The 24,336-nt window shown below is 41.6% G+C and overlaps 1 protein-coding gene across 3 annotated transcripts in view; it reads left to right on the forward strand.

The window, feature by feature from the left end:
* LOC121904709 (chromaffin granule amine transporter) overlaps window positions 1-24,336 on the forward strand; it is a 31,721-nt gene that overhangs the window by 2,025 nt on the left and 5,360 nt on the right. For 2 of the 3 annotated variants that reach the window (XM_042422577.1, XM_042422579.1), the window contains exons 3-13: window positions 6,424-6,532; window positions 13,840-13,938; window positions 15,738-16,027; window positions 16,118-16,242; window positions 16,332-16,390; window positions 16,517-16,600; window positions 19,782-19,874; window positions 20,297-20,386; window positions 20,644-20,687; window positions 21,538-21,598; window positions 21,931-22,026. In XM_042422577.1, the coding sequence (XP_042278511.1) occupies window positions 13,842-13,938; window positions 15,738-16,027; window positions 16,118-16,242; window positions 16,332-16,390; window positions 16,517-16,600; window positions 19,782-19,874; window positions 20,297-20,386; window positions 20,644-20,687; window positions 21,538-21,598; window positions 21,931-22,026 (1,039 nt within the window). In that variant the 5' untranslated portion in view covers window positions 6,424-6,532; window positions 13,840-13,841. Of the gene's footprint in view, window positions 1-6,341; window positions 6,533-13,839; window positions 13,939-15,737; window positions 16,028-16,117; window positions 16,243-16,331; window positions 16,391-16,516; window positions 16,601-19,781; window positions 19,875-20,296; window positions 20,387-20,643; window positions 20,688-21,537; window positions 21,599-21,930; window positions 22,027-24,336 lie in introns of those variants that run through there. The other variant, XM_042422578.1, reaches the window with a different exon arrangement.

A 24,336-nucleotide genomic window follows, 5' to 3' on the forward strand; every position in this document is an offset into this window, starting at 1 on the left:
GCTGAGGAGCTGCAGCGTGTGTGTGTGTGTGTGTGTGTGTGTGTGTGTGTGTGTGTGTGTGTGTGTGTGTGTGTGTGTGTGTGTGGTTTTTCTTCATGTGGTTTGAAACGTTACGATAAAGAGTCATTAGAGAGTAACGTGTGTCTCTCTCAGGTGGGCGGATGTGTGAGTGTTTACAGGTGATTAAAGCTGATTACCTGACAGAGAAGGAAGTCACTTCACACACACATGACGACACCAAACGGACGAAAAATAATCTTCACCGTTATTCCAATAAAGAACCTCAGAGCCTCCTAAAGACACGATTATCCGCAGGTGTGTTTGTTTGATTGACAGGTGTCTCAGCCAATCACACATCAGGACCAGGAAACGACGGAAAATCAAACCTCCAGAATGAAATTCTGCCATTAATTTTTTATTATTTACACTTTGGAGTGAAATTACGCCTCTGAAAGTGAAACCAGACGTTTATAATAATCATAACTTACAATTATAATATATATATATTATAATTATATAATATCTTATAATTACAAGATGTACACCTTATAATTATGACTTTATATGTCATAATTATGAGATGTGAGATGAGCAGAGATACAGATCTTCTCATAATTTTCTCGTTAATATTTTTATGAAATATTCTCATGATTATGAGAACACAATTTTATAATTATGATTTTTTTTAAATATATATATATATATATATATATACAGTACTGTGTAAAAGTTTTAGGCACTTTAGATGTTTAGATTCATATCCATAATGCAACACCATCAGAGAATGAACAGTTCCAAATTCATTCTGCAGCAGGACAACGACCCCAAACATCCAGCCAGAGACATAAAGAACTATTTTCAGTGACAAGAAGAAAAAGGAATGAAGACAGTTTAAATCCACAGAACTGTGGCAAATTCTCCAGAATGCTTGGAACAACTAAATATCTTGAAAACGTGTGTGCAGGTGAACTGAGGAGAACAGCTTGGTCAAATATTGATTTGATTAAGGTTTTTTTCTCTTTACTGAACTTTGTATGAATTTAATTGATAAAGAAAAACAATTTCTAGCATTATTTTTGTGAACATCCTCACTTTACTTTTAGCACATAACACTTTTGCACAGTACTGTATATTGTATCAGAGTTACCTGAGAATCATCACATGTGTAAGTTTCCTTCAGTATGACAGTGATCAGTGATAGTTGTCTGAACATCATGTGAACAGCTGGTTCACATGACTTTAATGGAGACTGTTTGACTAAATGAGCAGCTGATATTACAGCAGCACATCTGCTTTTATTTGTTTCTGTCATATTGGTTCAAACAGGCTGATATGTTGCTGTTAGCATGTTTCCATCCATCAGATCAGAAAAAACATTTTCACACAAAAGTCAAATTTCATTTTTGATCATTTTTCATGTATTTGACAGACTATGATCAGCTGGTACAAACCACAAACAGAAGATACAATAATAACAACGTGCACAAAGCTCACAGTGCAACACATGTTACTTAAACAAAGGAGGGGTATTCATGAAAAATGAATAACTCATTTACAAATAACTTTTGGTTCATGAGATTTTGATAACATAATGTGAACATAGATGAGCAGTTTAAATAATACAAAGGTTGCACATCTGGTTTCTATCCGACCTTCATATCTTCCAATAATAATTCTGCTGTTGTTCAGCCTGAAGTTACAAACAGTCTGTCTGTGCTTTTATTTCATAAACAAGCTCACATGATGTCACACTATGAACAACAGACTGTAATTATTACTGACAGTGAGCCTCATACAGAGAATCACAGACAATACAGACAATACAGACACCACAGACACTGACACACAGACACTACAAACACTTACACACAGACACTACAGACACTGATAAACAGACACTACAGCCACTGATACACAGACACTACAGACACTACAGACACTGACACACAGACACTACAGCCACTGATACACAGACACTACAGACACTACAGACACTGACACACAGACACTACAGACACTACAGCCAATGATACACAGACACTACAGACACTACAGACACTGACACACAGACACTACAGACACTACAGCCACTGATACACAGACACTGATACACAGACACTGATACACAGACACTACAGACACTACAGACACTGATACACAGACACTACAGACACTACAGCCACTGATACACAGACACTGATACACAGACACTGATACACAGACACTACAGATACTACAGACACTGATACACAGACACTACAGACACTGACACAAAGACACTACAGACTCTGACACACAGACACTACAGACACTGAAACACAGACACTACAGACACTGACACACAGACACTACAGACTCTGACACACAGACACTACAGACACTGAAACACAGACACTACAGACACTGACACACAGACACTACAGACACTGACACACAGACACTACAGACTGACACACAGACACTACAGACACTGAAACACAGACACTACAGACACTGAAACACAGACACTACAGACACTGACACACAGACACTACAGACGCTGACACACAGACACTACAGACTCTGACACACAGACACTACAGACACTGATACACAGACACTACAGACACTGACACACAGACACTACAGCCACTGATACACAGACACTGATACACAGACACTACAGACACTACAGACACTGATACACAGACACTACAGACACTACAGCCACTGATACACAGACACTGATACACAGACACTGATACACAGACACTACAGACACTAAAGACACTGATACACAGACACTACAGACACTGACACACAGACACTACAGACTCTGACACACAGACACTACAGACACTGAAACACAGACACTACAGACACTGACACACAGACACTACAGACACTGAAACACAGACACTACAGACACTGACACACAGACACTACAGACACTAAAACACAGACACTACAGACACTGACACACAGACACTACAGACTCTGACACACAGAAACTACAGACACTGAAACACAGACACTACAGACACTGACACACAGACACTACAGACACTGAAACACAGACACTACAGACACTGACACACAGACACTACAGACTCTGACACACAGACACTACAGACACTGAAACACAGACACTACAGACTCTGACACACAGACACTACAGACACTGACACACAGACACTACAGACACTGACACACAGACACTACAGACACTGAAACACAGACACTACAGACACTGACACAGTCCACATGGAGCTTTAGTCTTTGGCTTTATGGAGCTTTATGAGTCAAGATGGCGGCTCGGTTCTCTCAGTCAAACAGCAGCATTCTTGTTATTTTGTGTGTTCAGTTTGCTGCACCGACACGCCTTCATATGAGAAACTGGGGTCGAGATTACACCTCTGAAAGCTTGAACTCTGTTCCTCTGGAGATTCTGCGTCCTGAGGAGTCCGGCGGAGTATCATCATCCTGCCTCAGAGTTATGAGATGCTTTGAGATGCTTTTACTATCTCACAGTCCACCATCTTACATCCAGCAGTTTGCCTTTGGAGGAAACAGATCTGCAGAGTCTCTATCGCACAGCCCCGTCACACCTGGAGCATCCAAACACAAATGTCAGGATGCTATTTGTTGACTTTAGCTTCACTTTCAGTACTATAATCCCACATAAACTGGTAGACAAAGTCAACATCCTGGGATTAGCCTCTTCACTCTGCTTATGGATTAGAGACTTCCTTACTAACAGACCACAAAATGTCAGAATCCTCGACCCTCATCCTGAACACAGGTGCACCGCAGGGCTGTTTGCTCAGTGCGGCCCTCTTCACTCTCTCCACCCCCCTCCTCCTCCTCCTCCTCCTCTAACACTACAGTGAAGTGTGCTGACACCACTGCAGTGGGATTTATATTCAACAATGAGGAGACACAGTACAGAGAGGAGGTCCAACATTTGGTCATGATGTGATGTTTGGACAATAGTTTGGTCCTGAACACAAAATCACAAACCAAGAAGATCATTGTGGACTTTAGGAGATCCAGGAAGACCAAAAGTAGAATGGGAGGCAGAGCCTTCAGCTATCAGGCTCCTCTTCTATGGAACCATCTTCCAGATTCAGTCCGGGGTGCAGACACCCTCTCTATGTTTAAGAGTAGGCTTAAAACTTTCCTTTTTGATAAAGCTTATAGTTAGGGCCGACCAGGCTCGCCTTGGATCAGCCCTTAGTTATGCTGCTATAGGCCTAGACTGCTGGGAGACTTCCCATGATGCACTGAGCTCCTCTCTCCTCCTCCTCCTCCTCTCCATCTGTATGCATTCATGTAACATCAATGCATGTCACTAACTTTGCTTCTTCCCCGGAGTTTTTTTGCGCTTTCTCATCTCGCAGGAAACCCTGGGTTCTGGGCCGAGCCTTCGCGGTCCTTCACAGTCCTGTTGGCATCCTTCCCTGACTGTTGCTGTTGCTGCTGCTGTTGTCGTTGTTGTTACGATTGTTGTTATTCTGCCCCCCCCCCTTTCCCTCTTTCTTTCTCTCTCTCAACCCAACCGGTCAAAGCAGATGGCCGCCCACCAAGAGCCGGGTTCTGCTTGAGGTTTCTACCCGTTAAAGGGGAGTTTTTCCTTACCGCTGTCGCCAAGTGCTGCTCATGGGGGAATTGTTGGGTCTCTGTAAATGAAAGAGTACGGTCTTGACCTGCTCTATGTGAAAAGTGCCTTGAGATGACTTTTGTTGTGATTTGGCACTATATAAATAAAAATTGATTGATTGATTGATTCCAGCAAATGCACAGAAGTAACAGAATAATGCTTAAAATATAAATAAAGTATATTTAATCAAACACTCCCCAGCTAATAGATGCATTTAAATCAGCATAAAACAAGTTTAAAGCAGTAAAGCAGTCTGCGTTGATTTATAAATGAATATGATTCTGACAGTGTCTGTTGTCCGCAGCTGCTTTATACTGTATGAAAAGCTTCTTCAGGTCATTAAATCCCTGCAGCATCTGAAGGCAGCAGGACACATCTGATCATTAATCTGTAACTCAGATCAGATTACCACATCAGATTACCTGAACTCTTCAATCCAGTGTTTCAGGAAACATGTTTCTAACTTTGTGAGCAGTTTTTTATCTGTTCGTGTTTAAAACGACTTACAATTGACAACATGAGTAGAATGAAGATTAATGCAATCATGAAAGTATTTTTTTCATTAATTATTTCTTTAATTAATTGTTAATAAACAAAACACATTATGTGTTGACATGGTGCCCCCCCCCCCCCCGTTACTTTTAGCCTCTCCAAGCATGATGTCCTGGCGCCACCTAGGGGTGGAGAGTGTCAATGACATAAAATTCTTGGGAATCCATATAACAAAAGATCTCTCGTGGTCCTTTAACACCTCCCACCTGCTGAAGAAAACTCAACAGAAGCTTTTCTTCCCTCGTAGCTCCAGTAAACTTGTACAGCAGCAGCACAGAGAGAATCCTCTGTATCCTCCGCTGTGGTCTGCCAGCTGTACTGGATTGACTTGGTCCAGGAGCTTAAAACAGCACAAAGGGTTGTGAGAACTGTGCTGCCAAACCTGGACACGGTGCTGGTCGTCTACTCAAGTAGGCTAGCAACACCAGTAAGGACCCAACACACCCAGGTCACCATACAGAGCCATCAAAGCCTCCATCAAGCCCCCCACCCTCCCATAGCTGCCTCCCAGTTAGCCTCCCCCAGCCCTCCCCCCATATTACTGCACTGCTGCAGTTTACCTGCCATGCATAAGTGCCTTTTATGTACTTTAATATACAGGTAGAGGAAACTTCCACTGTGCTCCCATGTCTCTCTAACTTGTTGTTCAGTACTTTTATTATCTTGTCTTCATCTTGTTTTCTGTTTCTGCAGGTCTCTGAGAGTTACTGAACACAAAGCCTGATATATGTTATTCCTGTTCTTTAACCAATAGGCTGCGAGGACAGAATGAAGTCATAATAAAACAAGCAAAGCAAAGCAAAGAACTCTGAACACCTTCATACAAACAAGAATCTGTTATATGTGGTTTAATGTGGAACGTGTGTTACTGCACATATGAGACGACAAACATACATGAACCACATCATACAGAGAGAGCAGCAGTGTAAACAGACCTGTGTGTGTGTGTGTGTGTGTGTGTGTGTGTGTGTGTGTGTGTGTGTGTGTGTGTGTGTGTGTGTGTGTGTGTGTGTGTGTGTGTGTAGATGTGTGTGTGTGATAAGGTCTCCAGCCTGCAGGTTGTTCCAGGGCTTCAATAAAAGGACAGCAGATGCTCACAATTACTGACACACACACACACACACACACACACACACACACACACACACACAGGTCAGAGGGTGTATCATTTGCGTTGTTGGTGTGTAGATGTGTGTGTGTGTCTCCACATTGTCTGTTTTCATCATTATCAGAATAAAAGAGAGGAAACATCTTCCTCGTCCTCCTCTTCCTCCTCAAGTCACATATAAAGTCTCTCCGTCAGCAGCTGAAGCAACGAGAAGCAGATCGTCAGTCGTGCAGGTAAGACGCACCTGTCTGTCAGTTAGTTGAATCATTCAGTTTAATGTTTTATTTATTTATTTTATTTATTTTGCTTTAATATTTTGTGAATTTTCAGTTTTAGTTTTCTTTTTTATTTAGATTTTATTTTAGACTTAAATGTTCACTTCCAGTTGAGATTTCCTTGATATTTGATTTTTTTATTATTTCTTTATTGTATTTCTATTTAGTTTATGAATCACTTTGTATTTATTTTATTTTTTGAATGCAGCTTTTATTTATCTGGAAATTAAGATTCATTTTATTTATATATCTATATATTTTTTACTTGTTAGCTTTTGTTGACATTTTTAAAATTGCATTATTTAAATGTATTGATTTATATTAATGTTATATACATTTAGGACTCATTTTTATTTTCCTGCATGTTTTTATATTGTTGTTTACTGTGTTTGTTGTAGCTGTTAGACAGACTCGAAGGTGTATTGATCTTATGTTTGGCTCGTGTTTTCATTGATGATTGTTGCTCAACTGCATTTTATTTTTTATTTCCTCTTTTAATGAGTGACAGAGGTCAGAGAAGGAAAGATTCACACCAAAATAACCTGAAATATTCAAGAGAAATATAAAAAGTGACATGTTTATATTCTACAGAAGGTTTCTGACCTGCTGAGTCAAACAAAAGGTTCAGAGACAAAATTACATTTCAGATCAATTTTCCATCAAACGAGAGAGAGAGAGAGAGGAGGGGGTGAAGCAAACGAGATGCACAGAGATAAGAGAATAAAAGCGGTGCGTGTGTGTGTGTGTGTCTGTGTATGTGTGTGTGTATGTGTGTGTGTGTGTGTCTGTGTATGTGTGTGTGTATGTGTGTGTGAGATAACTGTGTTAGTGAGGGAGGAAAGAGCCTCTAAAACAATCACACAGTCAGCTCACATTCACACTAACGAGGAAATAGATGAAAACACAACCAGTGGTAGAAAGTAACTAAGTACATTTACTCAAGTACTGTATTTAAGTTCAATTTTGAGGTATTTGTACTTTACTTGAGTATTTCCATGTGATGCTACTTTCTACGTTTCAGAGGGAAATATTGTACTTTCTACTCCACTACATTTATTTGACAGCTTTAGTTACTTTTCAGATGAAGATTTGACACAATGGATAATATAACAAGCTTTTAAAATACAACACATTGTTAAAGATGAAACCAGTGGTTTCCAACCTTTTTGGCTTTTGACGTCTTACAAAAAGCAGTGTGTAGTCGGGGTCACATTTCACATGTCTATGAGTTGTTAACTTTAAGGACTTTTACTTGTAATGGAGTATTTTTACATTGCTGTATTGGTACTTTTACTTCAAGGTAAAGATCTGAATATGTGCTCACAAATCATTATTTCATAACAAACACGTTAATATCATCTTTCAGGACTTCTGAGGGTGAAGTTGTTTTTTTTTAGATCAATCACTAAAAGTGTTTTCACTTAAAATGACAAAACAATTGAAAGAATTGTTTAAAAAAATGGTTAAATCTCTTCTTTTTCCTTCCACTTTGGTTGACAAACAGTTAACTGTGTTAGCGCCACCATCTGGTCACTCATGTAAGGCAAAGTCTGCTGGTGTAGGAATAGTTTGTTTCAGGAAATAGTCTTGTTCTCTGTGTGAGAAGTTCAGATGGATTTCATTCTCATGTAATTAGCCTAGCTTAGCATAAAGACTGGAAGCAGGGGGAAATCTATAAACACCTCTAACAGACTTTAGATCAGACACCAAACCAACGTGTTGAAAGTTCAGAGTCTGCAGGCTCAGACTAATATCTGATGGCTCTGATCAGAACAGGTGTCCTGTTGTTTCATTAAAGATCAGCTGTGACATGAAGAAGCTCTCAGTCTCAGTGCATTATATTATTATATTATTTTACTGCAGACATGTCTGTTTACAACTTAAACAGACCCCCCCCCCCCCCCCCCCCCACATGTCAGCCACAGAAAACCAGTGAAGAAGAAACAGTAAACAGTTTGAGCAGAGAAAGGTGGTCGATAGATACGTTTAACTCTAAACAAGCTGTCAAAGTAGACGATAAAGAGAACAACACTTGAATGAAGCGTCCGCCGTTGTTGTTGATGTTGTGTTTTTGTTTCTTCCTCTTCCTATGAAGCGCCGCGCTACTGCCACCATCTGTCCTGTCAGCGATACGACAGCGTTTCTACAAAGTTCTGTTTTCCCCGAACACACTAGAACCCGACCGGAGCCGCAGACATTCAGGCCCGAGCCCAATTTTTTTTTCTTCATAACAAACTGTACGAACCTAATGATGCTTATTCTCCAGACGCTGTGGATTCAAGTGGCTGTTTTCTCACACAGTGTCTTGGTCTCTAGCTGATCTGTCGTAGAAGGGACACTGACGGTGTTGACTTATTTCAGATCTTGCTGTACCCATTTGACTTTCGGCTGTAGAAGACTTGCTTTTGTGGGCAGCGGCATTGTGGTCTCTGTGCTGGACTAGTGTCCAGGCCTTGTGACGGCATGTTGCGGTGGTAGATAAGAGTCCTGTCCAGCAGCTTTGGCTTTCAGCACGAGTCTCTTTGATTCTGCTTTTACGTTGCTCTGAGGGTAACCTGGTGATGAAGTCATGCTGGAAATTCTTTGAATGCGTATTCTGGTCTATTGTCTGAAATGACAAAATGGGCTTTCAGTTTCTTTGTCACTGTAGTGGACTTTGTATCTGACAGATAGTCTGGTCTGCTTAGCATTTCATGTGGAGGAAGTGTTTCTTTCTGTTGTTTATTGTCCACTGTCCTGCAGATGTCACACTTGGCTACATATGTCTTGATCTGGTTGTTCATGCCCTGCCAGTGGACACACTCTCAAGCCCTCCGTAGGCATCCTTCCTCACCAAGCTGTCGGGAGGTTAACAGTTCACCCCTGAACCCTAATGATAGCTCAGCTCCTCCTGGAACGAGAACTATGGTCAGATTTCACTCGGTGTCTTCGTCTTGTCTTTGGCCATCCCTGGTGCATTGTCCTGATGAGAATCTGTGTCAGAGAAGCAGCATGAGGAAGTCTGACAGCCACATTGAAGCCACTGACTACCTCTCTGGAGGAAATAGGGAGGTTGATTTGTTAGCTCGGGAGCGGCCAGCTAGACTGAGGCCTTTGCAATTAATCATACCTCCAGAGTGGAAAGATGGTAAAACAGGTCTAACCAAAGTACCACAGCCTGACCGACTGAGCGTGTTAAAGCAAATACACGAAGGTTTAGGGCATGTTGGAGGAGACAGGGTGGTACAGAGATTAAGGGGCTCAGGTCTGGATATACATGAAGCCAGGGGTATAGTGATCAACTTTAGGAAAAGTTACCCCGAGTGTGCACGAGCGGAAACTCATCCACGTCACCCTCACACCCAGTTTAGTGCAGATGTGGCAGGGCCTTTCTCATGCAGATATACACAGGCCATTATATTTCCTCATCTGTGCAGATAAGGGTTCCAGTGTGAGGCGACTCTTACCCATGAGAGCAGCAACAGGAAGAACAGTTTCAGCCAGATTAGCAGAGCTGTTGATTCAATATCCAACCATTAAAACTTTGAGAATGGATAATGGAAGACATTTTAAAAACTCTGAAGTAACACGACTCTTAGAGTCTAATGGTGGACCCTCTTGTTTCTGTTCTGTTTCTTTCTTTCTTCATTTATTATCTCACCACTTCAGACCTAAATTTGACCCCCTAAACATGCTCAAAAACTCACCAAATTTGGCACGCACATCAGGTCTGGTGAAAAATTTGATAAAATGTAAAAATTATCCCCCAAAGTGCCAAAATGTGCTCTATAGCGCCACCTATGTCACTAAAATGGCCGCCACGGCACGTAGGAATGTCATAAAGAGATTGAACCAAAACTCAGTTATTCGTCTCATCAAGACCTACAAATCATACGCTGACACCCCTGACCTAAATCCAACAGGAAGTCCGCAATATGTCCATCAAAATACGACTGTGCCAATTTTGGACCCCGATCAAACACTATCTCCTCCGAGGGCATTAATGGTATCGGCTTCAAACTTTAAGACATGAATTATGACACTGTGCTGAACAAAAGTTATTAAAAACTTTGTAATAACTCGAACGGTTTAGATTTTGTAAGCCCCGAAAGTTGGAGTGCCACATCACACCTTACAATGTAAACCAATGTGGAGGCAATCTCTGGACATGGAGGCGTCTGATGTCTAAACTATAAGTCAGACCACTTTCAAACCTGTATCAATGGATTCCTACTAAAATATGATTTTTAATGTAAGATTTGGCCATAGTCAGGGGATTATGAGGATATTTCACAAGAAGAGTACTCTGAAATCCTCCTCTCCAGCTGAGAGGGAGAGGGAGGGAAGAAAGTGGGTGGGGGGGGGGTTAAATGCAGCTCATTTTTGTAGGATACAGCAGAAAGGTCTATATACATACAGTACATTATATACAAACTTTGTATGAAGTTTGGGGTTATTATCATTTATTTTACAATAATTATGAGTCTTATATGTATAATTCAGTAGTGGGGATGACCTATGAGGGGAAGGGAAAACATGGAGTGAGAGTGGCAGTTTAGTGATAAAGTGCTGCAGAAAAATAAAATCAAAACTAAAATTTGTAGCTCTGTACTGCAGTTTTTCCTTTATTAGGGCCCGAGCACCTAGCGGTTCACTCACACTCTCCATTCAAATATATGAGTATTTTTCTGTGTCCAGCTGCAGTTACTTATTGACATATACACCTGGTAAATACATGATTTGTAGTGTTGAATGTGCAGTAGTTAGAACTCGATGCATACACCACAAGACAATATGAGGTAGAGGGAGAGTGCTGCTTTATAGAGACTAGGGGTGTGCCCGAATACAAATACATTATTCAACAAAGCACAAATAGTGGGTTTTATGCGAATATTTGTTTCATACAAATATTTCAAAAATTATTTAATGATTTTGCTGCCTTTACAAATACAGATACAAATACCGGTATCTCTGCACATCCCTAGTAGAGACTGCTGTTTAGAAGACCAGACCAGAACCTGAGGACAAGAAACAATACCCTAACCCTAACCCAACCCTAACCCAACCCTAACCCAACCCTAACCCTAACCCTAACCCTAACCCTAACCCTAACCCTAACCCAACCCTAACCCAACCCTAACCTAATAATTTGGCTTTTAAAAACTGGATTTAAATACATGATAATTGGATTTGTGTTTTGGTGCATCACAGCAATCTTAATTGCCTCATGGTTTCCCAGTAGAGCGGTGGGATGTTGCAGATGATGAAATAATGACCCCAAAAAGCTTCACTCGGGACCAGAGTGAGTCTAGAAACATTCCTGTCTAATAACAGCTATTTTGGAGCGTGTAACCGATCAGGACGTGACTCTGACAGCTGATGCCGACTGAAGAATGAGGAAGTTGACAGGCTGTTAAAACAATGACATCTAGTCAAGCTGCTCGTCATCTCTCCCCTTCATGGTTCACACCAATGACCAGGACGGATGCCAGAGCTGTGCACACAGACATGACTGACGTATTTGACATTTCTTGGCTTATTCTTGCCGGACGTGAAAGACGAACACGGGTAATCCAACAGATATACAGGTCACTTATCAAAAACTGAATATGACCACCTTATCTTTGAAATTCGAATATGATCGTTATGCAATGATTCCTGCTAAAGTTACATGTTGGCAATTTAAAGCCTGACAAGTCTTAAGTGGCGGCAGGCTGGTCAGGGTCAGGTCACATAGATGGTTAACCATCATCATCACTACAGAATTTATTATTTCTACCCAACTGGGTAACAATGTTCACAATACATACGCTGAGCCTGTTGCCTCCAGGTGCAACAACAATCAGGTTCACAGATCTACTGCTACATATAACTTAACAATAGTTCCTATTGTTACACTGTGTGTGTGTAGGCCTACAAAAAGGAAAAAGAAAAACAGATCTGTCAGTAGATCGGGAAAAGCTGAGCCGGCGTTTTGGAAAAATTTTAGTGTTTTAGTCTGGATGGAGGCCAGCTTAGTGAGGACGTGGTCTCACTGTGTGTCCTTGAAGTCTGATGAATGGATTTCCTTCTTCATAAAACATTTGCAAAGCAGATTCTTAACAGATTTTAAATCCTTAATTGTTTACATTCATGTTTGTTAGTCAACAGTCTTCTTCTTCTCTGTCTTTATTGGTGCATTGCTGCTGTTCTTTACACATTACTGCCACCAACGTGTGGTCAAAAGCTCCACAGAGTACCTTTAAGTACCAGCAGCCCTCATGTTGAAATGTTTTAACATCAGCCCTCGCTAACATCTGATTGGCTTTGTCTTTTAAAAAAAACAACAAATAGCACACGGTGGAGCATCAGATAAATAAATGTTTTAATCATATAAAATAATTTTGATCCAGAGAGGAAATGATGAACGTCTGTCGGTCCATCGCTGATTTTCTGTCATATTTTTTATGGCAACTTATAGCGTTTTTGTAATTATGTTGTTGTTGTTTGCTTTGGAAGAAGAAGAAGAAGAAGCCTCTTTTCATCTCAAGCAGGAACTAAATATTCAAATTCAGATGCAGAACTTTAGAGTTGTGATTAACCACATATGATCTGTCTCTCACTGTGTATGATTGTGTGTAATTTAATAACAACTTGTGATGTGCTAGAAGGAAAAGAAACTAAATGGCGCAGAGCGATTATTACAAGTATCATAAGCAATAAGTAGCAGTGTGTCATTATATTGAATATATAATCTATAATCAATGTAAGGGCACAGAAATATGTTAAAAAAGAATCTCACTTAGTGCACTGGATATACTTGTGAAAGTGTTTGTATTAAACTTTTTAAAAAAAAATAATAACCTCCAGAAAGGATCAAGAAATAAGGGTGTAAAACGGCAAGAATGAGGTTTGGCAATAATGATGTAAAAAAAACCTTGAACAGTTATAAAAAAAATAAAAGAGCATAACTGGATGGAACTGGATAGAAAGCCCAAAACCTATTTTAGAGATTTCGGGCCAACAACAGGTGATGTAAAGAAATTATAATGGTGTAACTGGCTGGTATAGAAGAGGTCAGACGGAAGGTGTGACCTATGTAGACCCAAATAAATAAGACAACTCCCTGAGCCTACAAACTCAGAGCATCCTGGTGAGCATTGTGTACACTGTGTTGCTCTCCTTCATTGCCGGCATTAAAGTACATTTTGCTGCTCAGAACTCCTGATGATTTGTCCTTGAGCTGATCTGAAACTTTTTTCATCTGACACGACAATGTGTGTGTGTGTGTGTGTGTGTGTGTGTAGACATGCGGTGGCTTCATCAGAGTCGAGGTTCTCCCAGACTCGTGCTGGTGGTTGTGTGTGTCGCTCTGCTGCTCGACAATATGCTGTTCACTGTGGTCGGTGAGTACACACACACACACACACACACACACACACACACACACACAGTCAATAGACAACACAGTGTAAAACATCTCAGTTGTGGTTAAAAGTTTCTTCTGAAGTCAAACCTGAAGCCGCGTCACTGAGTCACACAGTCTGTTGATACTCTCATCCACCTTCACTCTGTTGCTTCTTAACACACAGTAACTCAGATGCCATCAACATCATTTTATGCTAATTAGAAATTTGTGCATAAAAAAAATCAACACAGAAAATGAATGAAGAGCTTCCTGGTGTCTGGGTGGTGAAGTAGTTGTGTGAGTTAAAAGTGGAAACAGGCTTTAGTGAATGAACGATGACGTTCATGAAACATGTGACTTAAAATGTGATTCTCTAATGAATCGTTCTCTCGTGTTCCTGCTGAAAACAGATCTGTGACGCAGCTGGAAAACCTGCAGGTCAAAGCTGTCGTCAGCTGTTAGAATCAGAGACGCATGTAAAGACTGCAGAGGTCATCAGTACACACACACACACACACACACACACACACACACACACACACACACACACACACACACACACACACACACCTCTTGAACTTGAACTTTAAGGCCTGATGTCTCAGGTCAGAGTTGTCTCCTTCATTCTTTTCTCAAATAAAATCCTCTCCTCCTCTTCTTCCTCCTCTGCTCTTTTATCCTGAGATGGGTTTTATAAATAGATGTTTTTCACTTCCAACTAGTCGTCACCCCCATCTCATTTCTTTACAGTGTGTTTCTGATTGGTTCCCTGCAGGGATCAATACTGAGTCCACATGATCAAACTCTTCAACAGCAACATAAACACAATATACACATTTATACACTATCAACCATTAAACTACATAAACACAATACAACAGTGATGTAATAAAGATCCTCATGTGCTGCCTGTTGTTGTGTTTTTATCTCAGTGTGTCTGATTGACACATGAGTTGTTGTGTTTGTGTGTTTGTGTGTAAAATGAGCTGCTGTTAGTTGGTAAAGTTCATCATGTGGACTCAGAGTTGAACTGTTCAGGGAACCAGACGTGTTTTTAATAGTTTCTGGACAACAATGGAGGAATCAGATATATCAGCTTTGATACACACACAATACTTGTTAGTAGATCAGTTCATTGTTGGTTTGGATCCAAACAGATTTGTTGACACCTAGAAACATATAGAAAGTTGACAGAATTATCCTTTAAATAAACTTCTTTATTAATGCTGCAGTATTTCTTCCAGCCATCAGTGGCACCACTGAGCATTTTTTTCCCTTTAAACGCCCTTAAATGTTTCCACCTTAAAGGCTCATAGAGCACATCATGAATACAGGGCAGAAAAATGCTAAAAGGACAAAAAAAAAGAAAAAACTGCATGTGGAATCGCTGCAAAGTATTTACATCTACTGTGACACAAATTTATGATGAAGTCATATGACAAAAAAATTAATATGAATTTAAAAATTTGAATTTTTTTCTTTTATTAATTGATTAATCAGTATTGTATGTTGTCTGTAAAACATCAAAAAACTGAAAAATGGCCATCGCAGTCTCCTAGAGCACAGTGTGATGTCATCAAATGTCTTGTTTCATCCGACGAACAGCAAAATTAACAAAAATTGTGCGTAAAAAATTAAAATTCAATGTTAATATGAGTTTGTATTTTCTTCCTATAACCAATTTTTAAACCCCTGATTGACTGAAAAGTTCACGTTCTCTGAGATGTCAGGAGAGGGGAATTAACTTTATTTTAATTAAACTATTAATTAATCAATCAATCAATCTTCCTTCCTCAGTGCCAATCATCCCAACATTCCTGTACGCCATGGAACATCCCAGTCCAGAGCCCCAGACCGCCCAGCCCTCCCTGCTCCCTCAGCCCAGCCTCAGTGCACCGGTCCTGGGCCCGCGGTCCGAGCAGAGCCCTGGATCGTCTCCCTCCACCTTCTCTCCTCTGCTGTCCCTGTTTGATAACTCCACCTTCAGGCTGCAGGAGAGCCGGACCGCCCCGACCCCCGACACCGAGTCCACAGACCAGACCGGTCTGACCACAGAGCTGCAGATCAACCAGACCACTGACGCCACAGTGAGATGATGTTTACCAGAACTGATCAATGAGCTGATCATTTCATCACTGATCCATCTGATTGGTTTTGTGTCTGTTATCCTGCTGCAGGAGTCCTCTTGTCTTCAGGACAGTTTATTTCTGGAGGACGAAAATGTTCGTGTTGGTTTGTTGTTTGCCTCTAAAGCTCTTGTGCAGCTGATGGTGAACCCCTTCGTCGGTCCGCTCACTAACAGGTTGGATCTCAGAAGAAAACACCTTTCAGAAGATGCTTTTACTAGTTTGCAACCTGAAACACAGTTCTGATGTTTGTGTTTCTCTGTAGGATCGGGTATCACATCCCCATGTTTGCTGGTTTCATCATCATGTTTGTGTCCACCATCAGTAAGTTGTCTCACACACACACACACACACACACACACACGGTCAAAGCAGTGTGTTGTTTATAAGGAAGAGCCTAACTGTGTGTGTGTGTGTGTGTGTGTGTGTGTGTGTGTGTGTGTGTGTGAGTGTTTGCGTTCTCAGGCACCTACGCTCTTCTTTTCTTCGCTCGCTCTCTGCAGGGAATCGGCTCATCGTTCTCCTCTGTGGCAGGTCAACTCACTTTCGTACCAGTAATCATTCAGGACAGAAACGCACTAATGTGGAGAAACTGAACAACAAGACTTTTCCTCGATGTTTCATCCACATCAAGTTTTTCCACGTAAACCCAAAACAATCTTTAAACTATAGTGAGAACTCAACACACTGCAACATAGAAAAACACATGCAAATAGATAAGAAGAAAACCACAACCAGATACAGAAACACACCAGATACAGACACACACCAAACACAGAAACACACCAGATACAGACACACACCAGATACAGAAACACACCAGACACAGACACACACCAAACACGGAAACACACCAGACACAGAAACACACCAGATACAGACACACACCAGATACAGAAACACACCAGACACAGACACACCAAACACAGAAACACACCAGATATAGAAACACACCACATACACAAAACACACCACATACAGAAACACACCAGACACAGAAACTCATCAGATACAGACACACACCAGATACAGAAACACACCAGACACAGACACACCAAACACAGAAACACACCAGATACAGAAATACACTAGATACAGAAACACACCAGACACAGAAACTCACCAGACACAGAAACACACCAGACACAGAAACACACCAGACACAGACACACACCAAACACAGAAACACACCAGATACGGAAACACACCAAACACAGAAACACACCAGATACAGAAACACACCAGACACAGAAACACACCAGATACAGAAACACACCAGACACAGAAACTCACCAGACACAGAAACACACCAGACACAGAAACACACCAGACACGGAAACACACCAGATATAGAAACACACCACATACAGAAACACACCACATACAGAAACACACCAGACACAGAAACACACCACATACAGAAACACACCAGACACAGAAACACACCAGACACAGAAACACACCAAACACAGAAACACACCAGACACAGAAACTCACCAAACACAGAAACACACCAGATATAGAAACACACCACATACAGAAACACACCACATACAGAAACACACCACATACAGAAACACACCAGATACAGAAACACACCAGACACAGAAACTCACCAAACACAGAAACACACCAGATATAGAAACACACCAAACACAGAAACACACAAAACACACCAGATACAGAAACACACCAAACACAGAAACACACCAGACACAGAAACACACCAGATACAGAAACACACCAAACACAGAAACACACCAGACACAGAAACACACCAGATACAGAAACACACCACATACAGAAACACACCAGACACAGAAACACACCAGATACAGAAACACACCACATACAGAAACACACCAGACACAGATACAGCAGACACAGAAACACAGCAGACACAGAAACACACCAGATACAGAAACACACCAAACATAGAAACACACCAGATACAGAAACACACCAAACACAGAAACACACCAGATACAGAAACACACCACATACAGAAACACACCAGACACAGATACAGCAGACACAGAAACACAGCAGACACAGAAACACAGCAGACACAGAAACACACCAAACACAGAAACACACCAGATACAGAAACACACCAAACATAGAAACACACCAGATACAGAAACACACCAAACACAGAAACACACCAGATACAGAAACACACCAAACACAGAAACACACCAGATACAGAAACACACCAAACACAGAAACACACCAGACAGAAACACACCAGATACAGAAACACACCAAACACAGAAACACACCAGACACAGAAACACACCAGATACAGAAACACACCACATACAGAAACACACCAGGCACAGAAACACACCAGATACAGAAACACACCACATACAGAAACACACCAGACACAGATACAGCAGACACAGAAACACAGCAGACACAGAAACACACCAGATACAGAAACACACCAAACATAGAAACACACCAGATACAGAAACACACCAAACACAGAAACACACCAGATACAGAAACACACCACATACAGAAACACAGCAGACACAGATACAGCAGACACAGAAACACAGCAGACACAGAAACACAGCAGACACAGAAACACACCAAACACAGAAACACACCAGATACAGAAACACACCAAACATAGAAACACACCAGATACAGAAACACACCAAACACAGAAACACACCAGATACAGAAACACACCAAACACAGAAACACACCAGATACAGAAACACACCAAACACAGAAACACACCAGACAGAAACACACCAGATACAGAAACACACCAAACACAGAAACACACCAGACACAGAAACACACCAGATACAGAAACACACCACATACAGAAACACACCAGGCACAGAAACACACCAGATACAGAAACACACCACATACAGAAACACACCAGGCACAGAAACACACCAGATACAGAAACACACCACATACAGAAACACACCAGACACAGATACAGCAGACACAGAAACACAGCAGACACAGAAACACAGCAGACACAGAAACACACCAGATACAGAAACACACCAAACATAGAAACACACCAGATACAGAAACACACCAAACACAGAAACACACCAGATACAGAAACACACCACATACAGAAACACACCAGACACAGATACAGCAGACACAGAAACACAGCAGACACAGAAACACAGCAGACACAGAAACACACCAAACACAGAAACACACCAGATACAGAAACACACCAAACATAGAAACACACCAGATACAGAAACACACCAAACACAGAAACACACCAGATACAGAAACACACCAAACACAGAAACACACCAGATACAGAAACACACCAAACACAGAAACACAGCAGACACAGAAACACAGCAGACACAGAAACCCTCAGATGAGAGCTGAAACTTCTTCAAGTATCTAAAACCAAGAAGTCCAGTTGCCCTTGATTCAACCCTTCTTGGAAAACCAAATACAGAAACACGCTGCAAGTCACAAAGAACACAATGGAAAAGATATTTATGCAGCGCATTTATGTATTTTCTTGTGCTCGCTTAATTTGCAGTATGTTGAGCTCTTAGGGCCACCGTATCAAACACTGAATCACAAAATTCAGTTTGACAGTTTTCCAAATCAGTGTGGACGTGACCTCATTATGCTCACAAACATAAACACATTAATCTACCTGCTGTGTGTGTGTGTGTGTGTGTGTGTGTGTGTGTGTGTGTAGGTCTGGGTATGTTGGCCAGTGTTTACACAGATGACGAGGAGAGAGGCATCGCCATGGGCATCGCTCTGGGAGGACTGGCCATGGGAGTCCTGAGTGAGAAACACACACACACACAATAACACACCCACACACACACACACACACACACACACACATACATACACATGCCATAACAGTGAGTTTTTCTTTGTTCACTATGGAGAGAAATTAGTCTCAATAAGTTTGATTAATACGTGTTAGATACACTACGATATGAAAAGCTGCGTGTGACGTCTCTGTGATCAGACCTGCACAGCTGCTGCATGTTCTACATATCTGCCGGGTGTCATTATTATATATTTTAAATAGCCTAAGTCTAAATAAGTTCCAGGTTCAGTTCACTTTTTAAATTTAAACTTCAGTCTCTGTTCTACCCATCCACCTCCAACCCCTGAATATCCCATCATTCATCATCATTTTTTTTCTATCTGTGCACACTTTAATGTTTTCATGTAATGCGTGTTTGTGTGTTTCAGTCGGAGCTCCATTCGGCAGTGTGATGTACGAGTTTGTGGGGAAGAGCGCCCCCTTCCTGATCCTGGCCTTCCTGGCTGTGTTCGATGGAGGTAAAAACAGAAACACCTCACAGAGCAGCTGTTCCAGCAGGTGCACTGCTACTGACAGACTGCTAACAGAATAATCAGTTACATCTTAAACTGACGAGGTTCAGATTTTACTCCGGTGTAGAGAAGAGAATTGATGAACTGTAATCACCTGTGCAGCTGTGACAGGTGATAACTGGGATTTGAACCTGTGACCTTGTGGTTAAGTGATGGTGACCAACAGCAGTCAGTGTGTACTGATGTGTGTTTGTGTGTTGCAGTGTTACAACTGTGCATCCTGCAGCCTTCAAAGATCTCTCCTGGGGTGAGTCCACGTTCAAACACTCGTACTGAAGCCACACTGATCTGGTCTGAATCGGAGCAGGTCTGTTCTGGTCTGGTCTGAGTCGGAGCAGGTCTGTTCCAGTTGATATGTAAAGATTCTCCTCTGAAGTCTTCAGATCCATCCACCAGTAAATAAACAGAAGAAGGAAACAGCTTCTTGCACTGGACAACAATCAGATCTGGTTCAGTTCTTCATACGTGGATAATCAAGTTATCCAGATTAGTATAATAAAAATTTGACATGAGTCTGGATTTTTATGGTTTTTCGAAGCTGCTTTAAATCCATCTGGAACTGCTGTCATAGCAACAAGTCCTTAAAGGTTCTATATGTAGAATTGTGAAGCAGTTTATATGTATTAATTGTTTTTTTATTGTCAATGAGTGAACAGGTAGTAATGTAATGTAAAAAAACGAGAGCCTCCTCGACTTTCTCGGTTGTCTGAAACAGCCTGTGGACTGATTTCTATTTGAAGGATCTGGGACGGGTCATAGGAAATCACCAGAATTATGTTTTAAGCATAAATTAGCTGGATGTCAGCAGAGCGACTAGCTAATGTTACAGCAAGTCACAGACAGGCTGTTCTCTGGTTCTCTGCTGCTGCTGCATCTCTGTTGTCTTGTGGTTTAATAGAATCAAACTGCTAATAAAGATTAGCTGTGTTGAGTTCATGTGTCCTGTGAAAACAGAGATAATGACGGTAAGAGAATGTCTGGCGGTGTTGTTACCATCAGATGTTTCACCACAGTCTGTAGCAGCACATCTGCACCAGACTGCATCTTTAACATTCATGTTTCTGCAGCACAAAGATCACACCGAGTTTGTGTTTCAGAGTGTGGAAGGAACTCCTCTACTGACCCTCCTCAAAGATCCATACATCCTCATCAGTGCAGGTAAGACACCTGCTCCCCATCACCTGTCTGTCTGCTAGTTCACCTGTCTGTCTGCTAGTTCACCTGTCTGTCTGGTAGTTTACCTGTCTGTCTGGTAGTTTACCTGTCTGTCTGGTAGTTCACCTGTCTGTCTGGTAGTTTACCTGTCTGTCTGTCTGGTAGTTTACTCATCTGTCTGTCTGGTAGTTTACCTGTCTGTCTGGTAGTTTACCTGTCTGTCTGTCTGTCTGGTAGTTTTCCTGTCTGTCTGGTAGTTTACCTGTCTGTCTGTCTGTCTGTCTGGTAGTTTTCCTGTCTGTCTGGTAGTTTACCCGTCTGTCTCTTTCCTGCAGGGTCTCTGTGTTTCGCCAACATGGGCGTGGCCATTCTGGAGCCGACTCTGCCGATCTGGATGATGCAGACCATGTGCTCTCCTAACTGGCAACTTGGTATGTTTGTTCTATTTGTTTGTTTGTTTATTTATTTATTTTCGCACATTGTTAATAAAAGTTCAAATATTAAGATTCAGATAAGAAATTTTATCATTCAAATCCACAAGACAGAGCCAAAAAAGTCATATTTCTAAATATTGCTGTGCTCCTCAGTGCAAACCAGAACATTTTCTAACAATGTTCCCAGTAATTCTGATAAGTTTACAAAAACGACTGAGACTCTAAATCGGGTGTTTGAATGTTCTTGAAAATGCAGCAGAAGCTGACGTCAGATCCTGGTTTTGTAGTTGTGAATGTTGCTGAATGTACTGAAATAATCGTTGAAGAGTTACTGACACTGAGAATAACAGACCTTCGACTCAGTCGAGGTGGCCACCATGGAGGATGTTCATCATGGAGGATGTCCATCATGGAGGATGTCCATCATGCAGGATGTCCATCATGGAGGATGTCCATCATGGAGGATGTTCATCATGCAGGATGTCCATCATGGAGGATGTTCATCATGGAGGATGTCCATCATGGAGGATGTCCATCATCATCATGGAGGATGTTCATCATGGAGGATGTCCATCATGGAGGATGTCCATCATGGGGGATGTCCATCATGGTGGATGTTCATCATGGAGGATGTCCATCATGGAGGATGTTCATCATGGAGGATGTCCATCATGGAGGATGTCCATCATCATCATGGAGGATGTTCATCATGGAGGATGTCCATCATGGAGGATGTCCATCATGGGGGATGTCCATCATGGTGGATGTTCACCATAGAGGATGTTCATCATGGAGGATGTCCATCATGGAGGATGTCCATCATGGAGGATGTCCATCATGCAGGATGTCCATCATGGAGGATGTCCATCATGGAGGATGTTCATCATGCAGGATGTCCATCATGGAGGATGTTCATCATGGAGGATGTCCATCATGGAGGATGTCCATCATCATCATGGAGGATGTTCATCATGGAGGATGTCCATCATGGAGGATGTCCATCATGGGGGATGTCCATCATGGTGGATGTTCATCATGGAGGATGTCCATCATGGAGGATGTTCATCATGGAGGATGTCCATCATGGAGGATGTCCATCATCATCATGGAGGATGTTCATCATGGAGGATGTCCATCATGGAGGATGTCCATCATGGGGGATGTCCATCATGGTGGATGTTCACCATAGAGGATGTTCATCATGGAGGATGTCCATCATGGAGGATGTCCATCATGGAGGATGTCCATCATGCAGGATGTCCATCATGGAGGATGTTCATCATGGAGGATGTCCATCATGCAGGATGTCCATCACGGAGGATGTTCATCATGCAGGATGTTCATCATGGAGGATGTCCATCATGGAGGATGTCCATCATGCAGGATGTTCATCACGGAGGATGTCCATCACGGAGGATGTCCATCAGGGAGGATGTCCATCATGGAGGATGTCCATCATGGAGGATGTTCATTATGGAGGATGTTCATCATAGAGGATGTCCATCATGCAGGATGTCCATCATGGAGGATGTTCATCACGGAGGATGTTCATCATGGAGGATGTTCATCATGGAGGATGTCCATCATGGAGGATGTATAGATTTTAAAGGTTCCCTGTGTGTCATCTAGTAGTGCTGAACAGTTTGTCTCAGACACAAGGATGCAGGTGATGCGATACACGTTCCTGCCAATCATTTCACACTATTCCACTGATCTCCAGGTGGCTCACCAAGAAACACAGAAAATTTAAAAATTGACTTTGCAAATGTTTTATGATGAATGATAAATGTATTCAGTGAGTTTGTTAGATGTCAAGGACACATAGTGAGATTTGGTGAGAAACGCAGAAACTCCAGCAGATGGTTTAAAGTGTCCTTTAACTGACCTTTAAAGGACGGTTCACAATGTTTCCAGTGTGTTTTAAAACAGCAGTCAGTGTCCATATGAACAGTGAAAGAGGTTTTCCTCGCTGTAATCAGGAGAGCGGGAACGTCCTACTATGAGCCATCAGTATGAAGGGTCACCTGCTTCAAATATCTGGGAACAGTAACAGACAATAAACTCACCTTTCAGGACAATGTCGTCTACATATATAGAAAGCAAGAAAACATCTTGCTCTTCTCAGGAACCACCAGCCAGCACAGCCAGTCCGAGGTTTACAAATCACTAACTGAGAGTGTTCTCACTTTTAACATCGTCTCATAGAAACCTTTCAGTAAAGACTTCAATCTATAACCAAAAAGGTAAAAAGGTAATCCAGGTCTACAGTCGCTGCCATCAGGCCACAGACTGAAAGCTCCAATGACC

Source organism: Thunnus maccoyii, chromosome 9, assembly GCF_910596095.1.
Source record: "Thunnus maccoyii chromosome 9, fThuMac1.1, whole genome shotgun sequence".
In the NCBI taxonomy this organism is placed as follows: Eukaryota; Metazoa; Chordata; class Actinopteri; order Scombriformes; family Scombridae; genus Thunnus; species Thunnus maccoyii.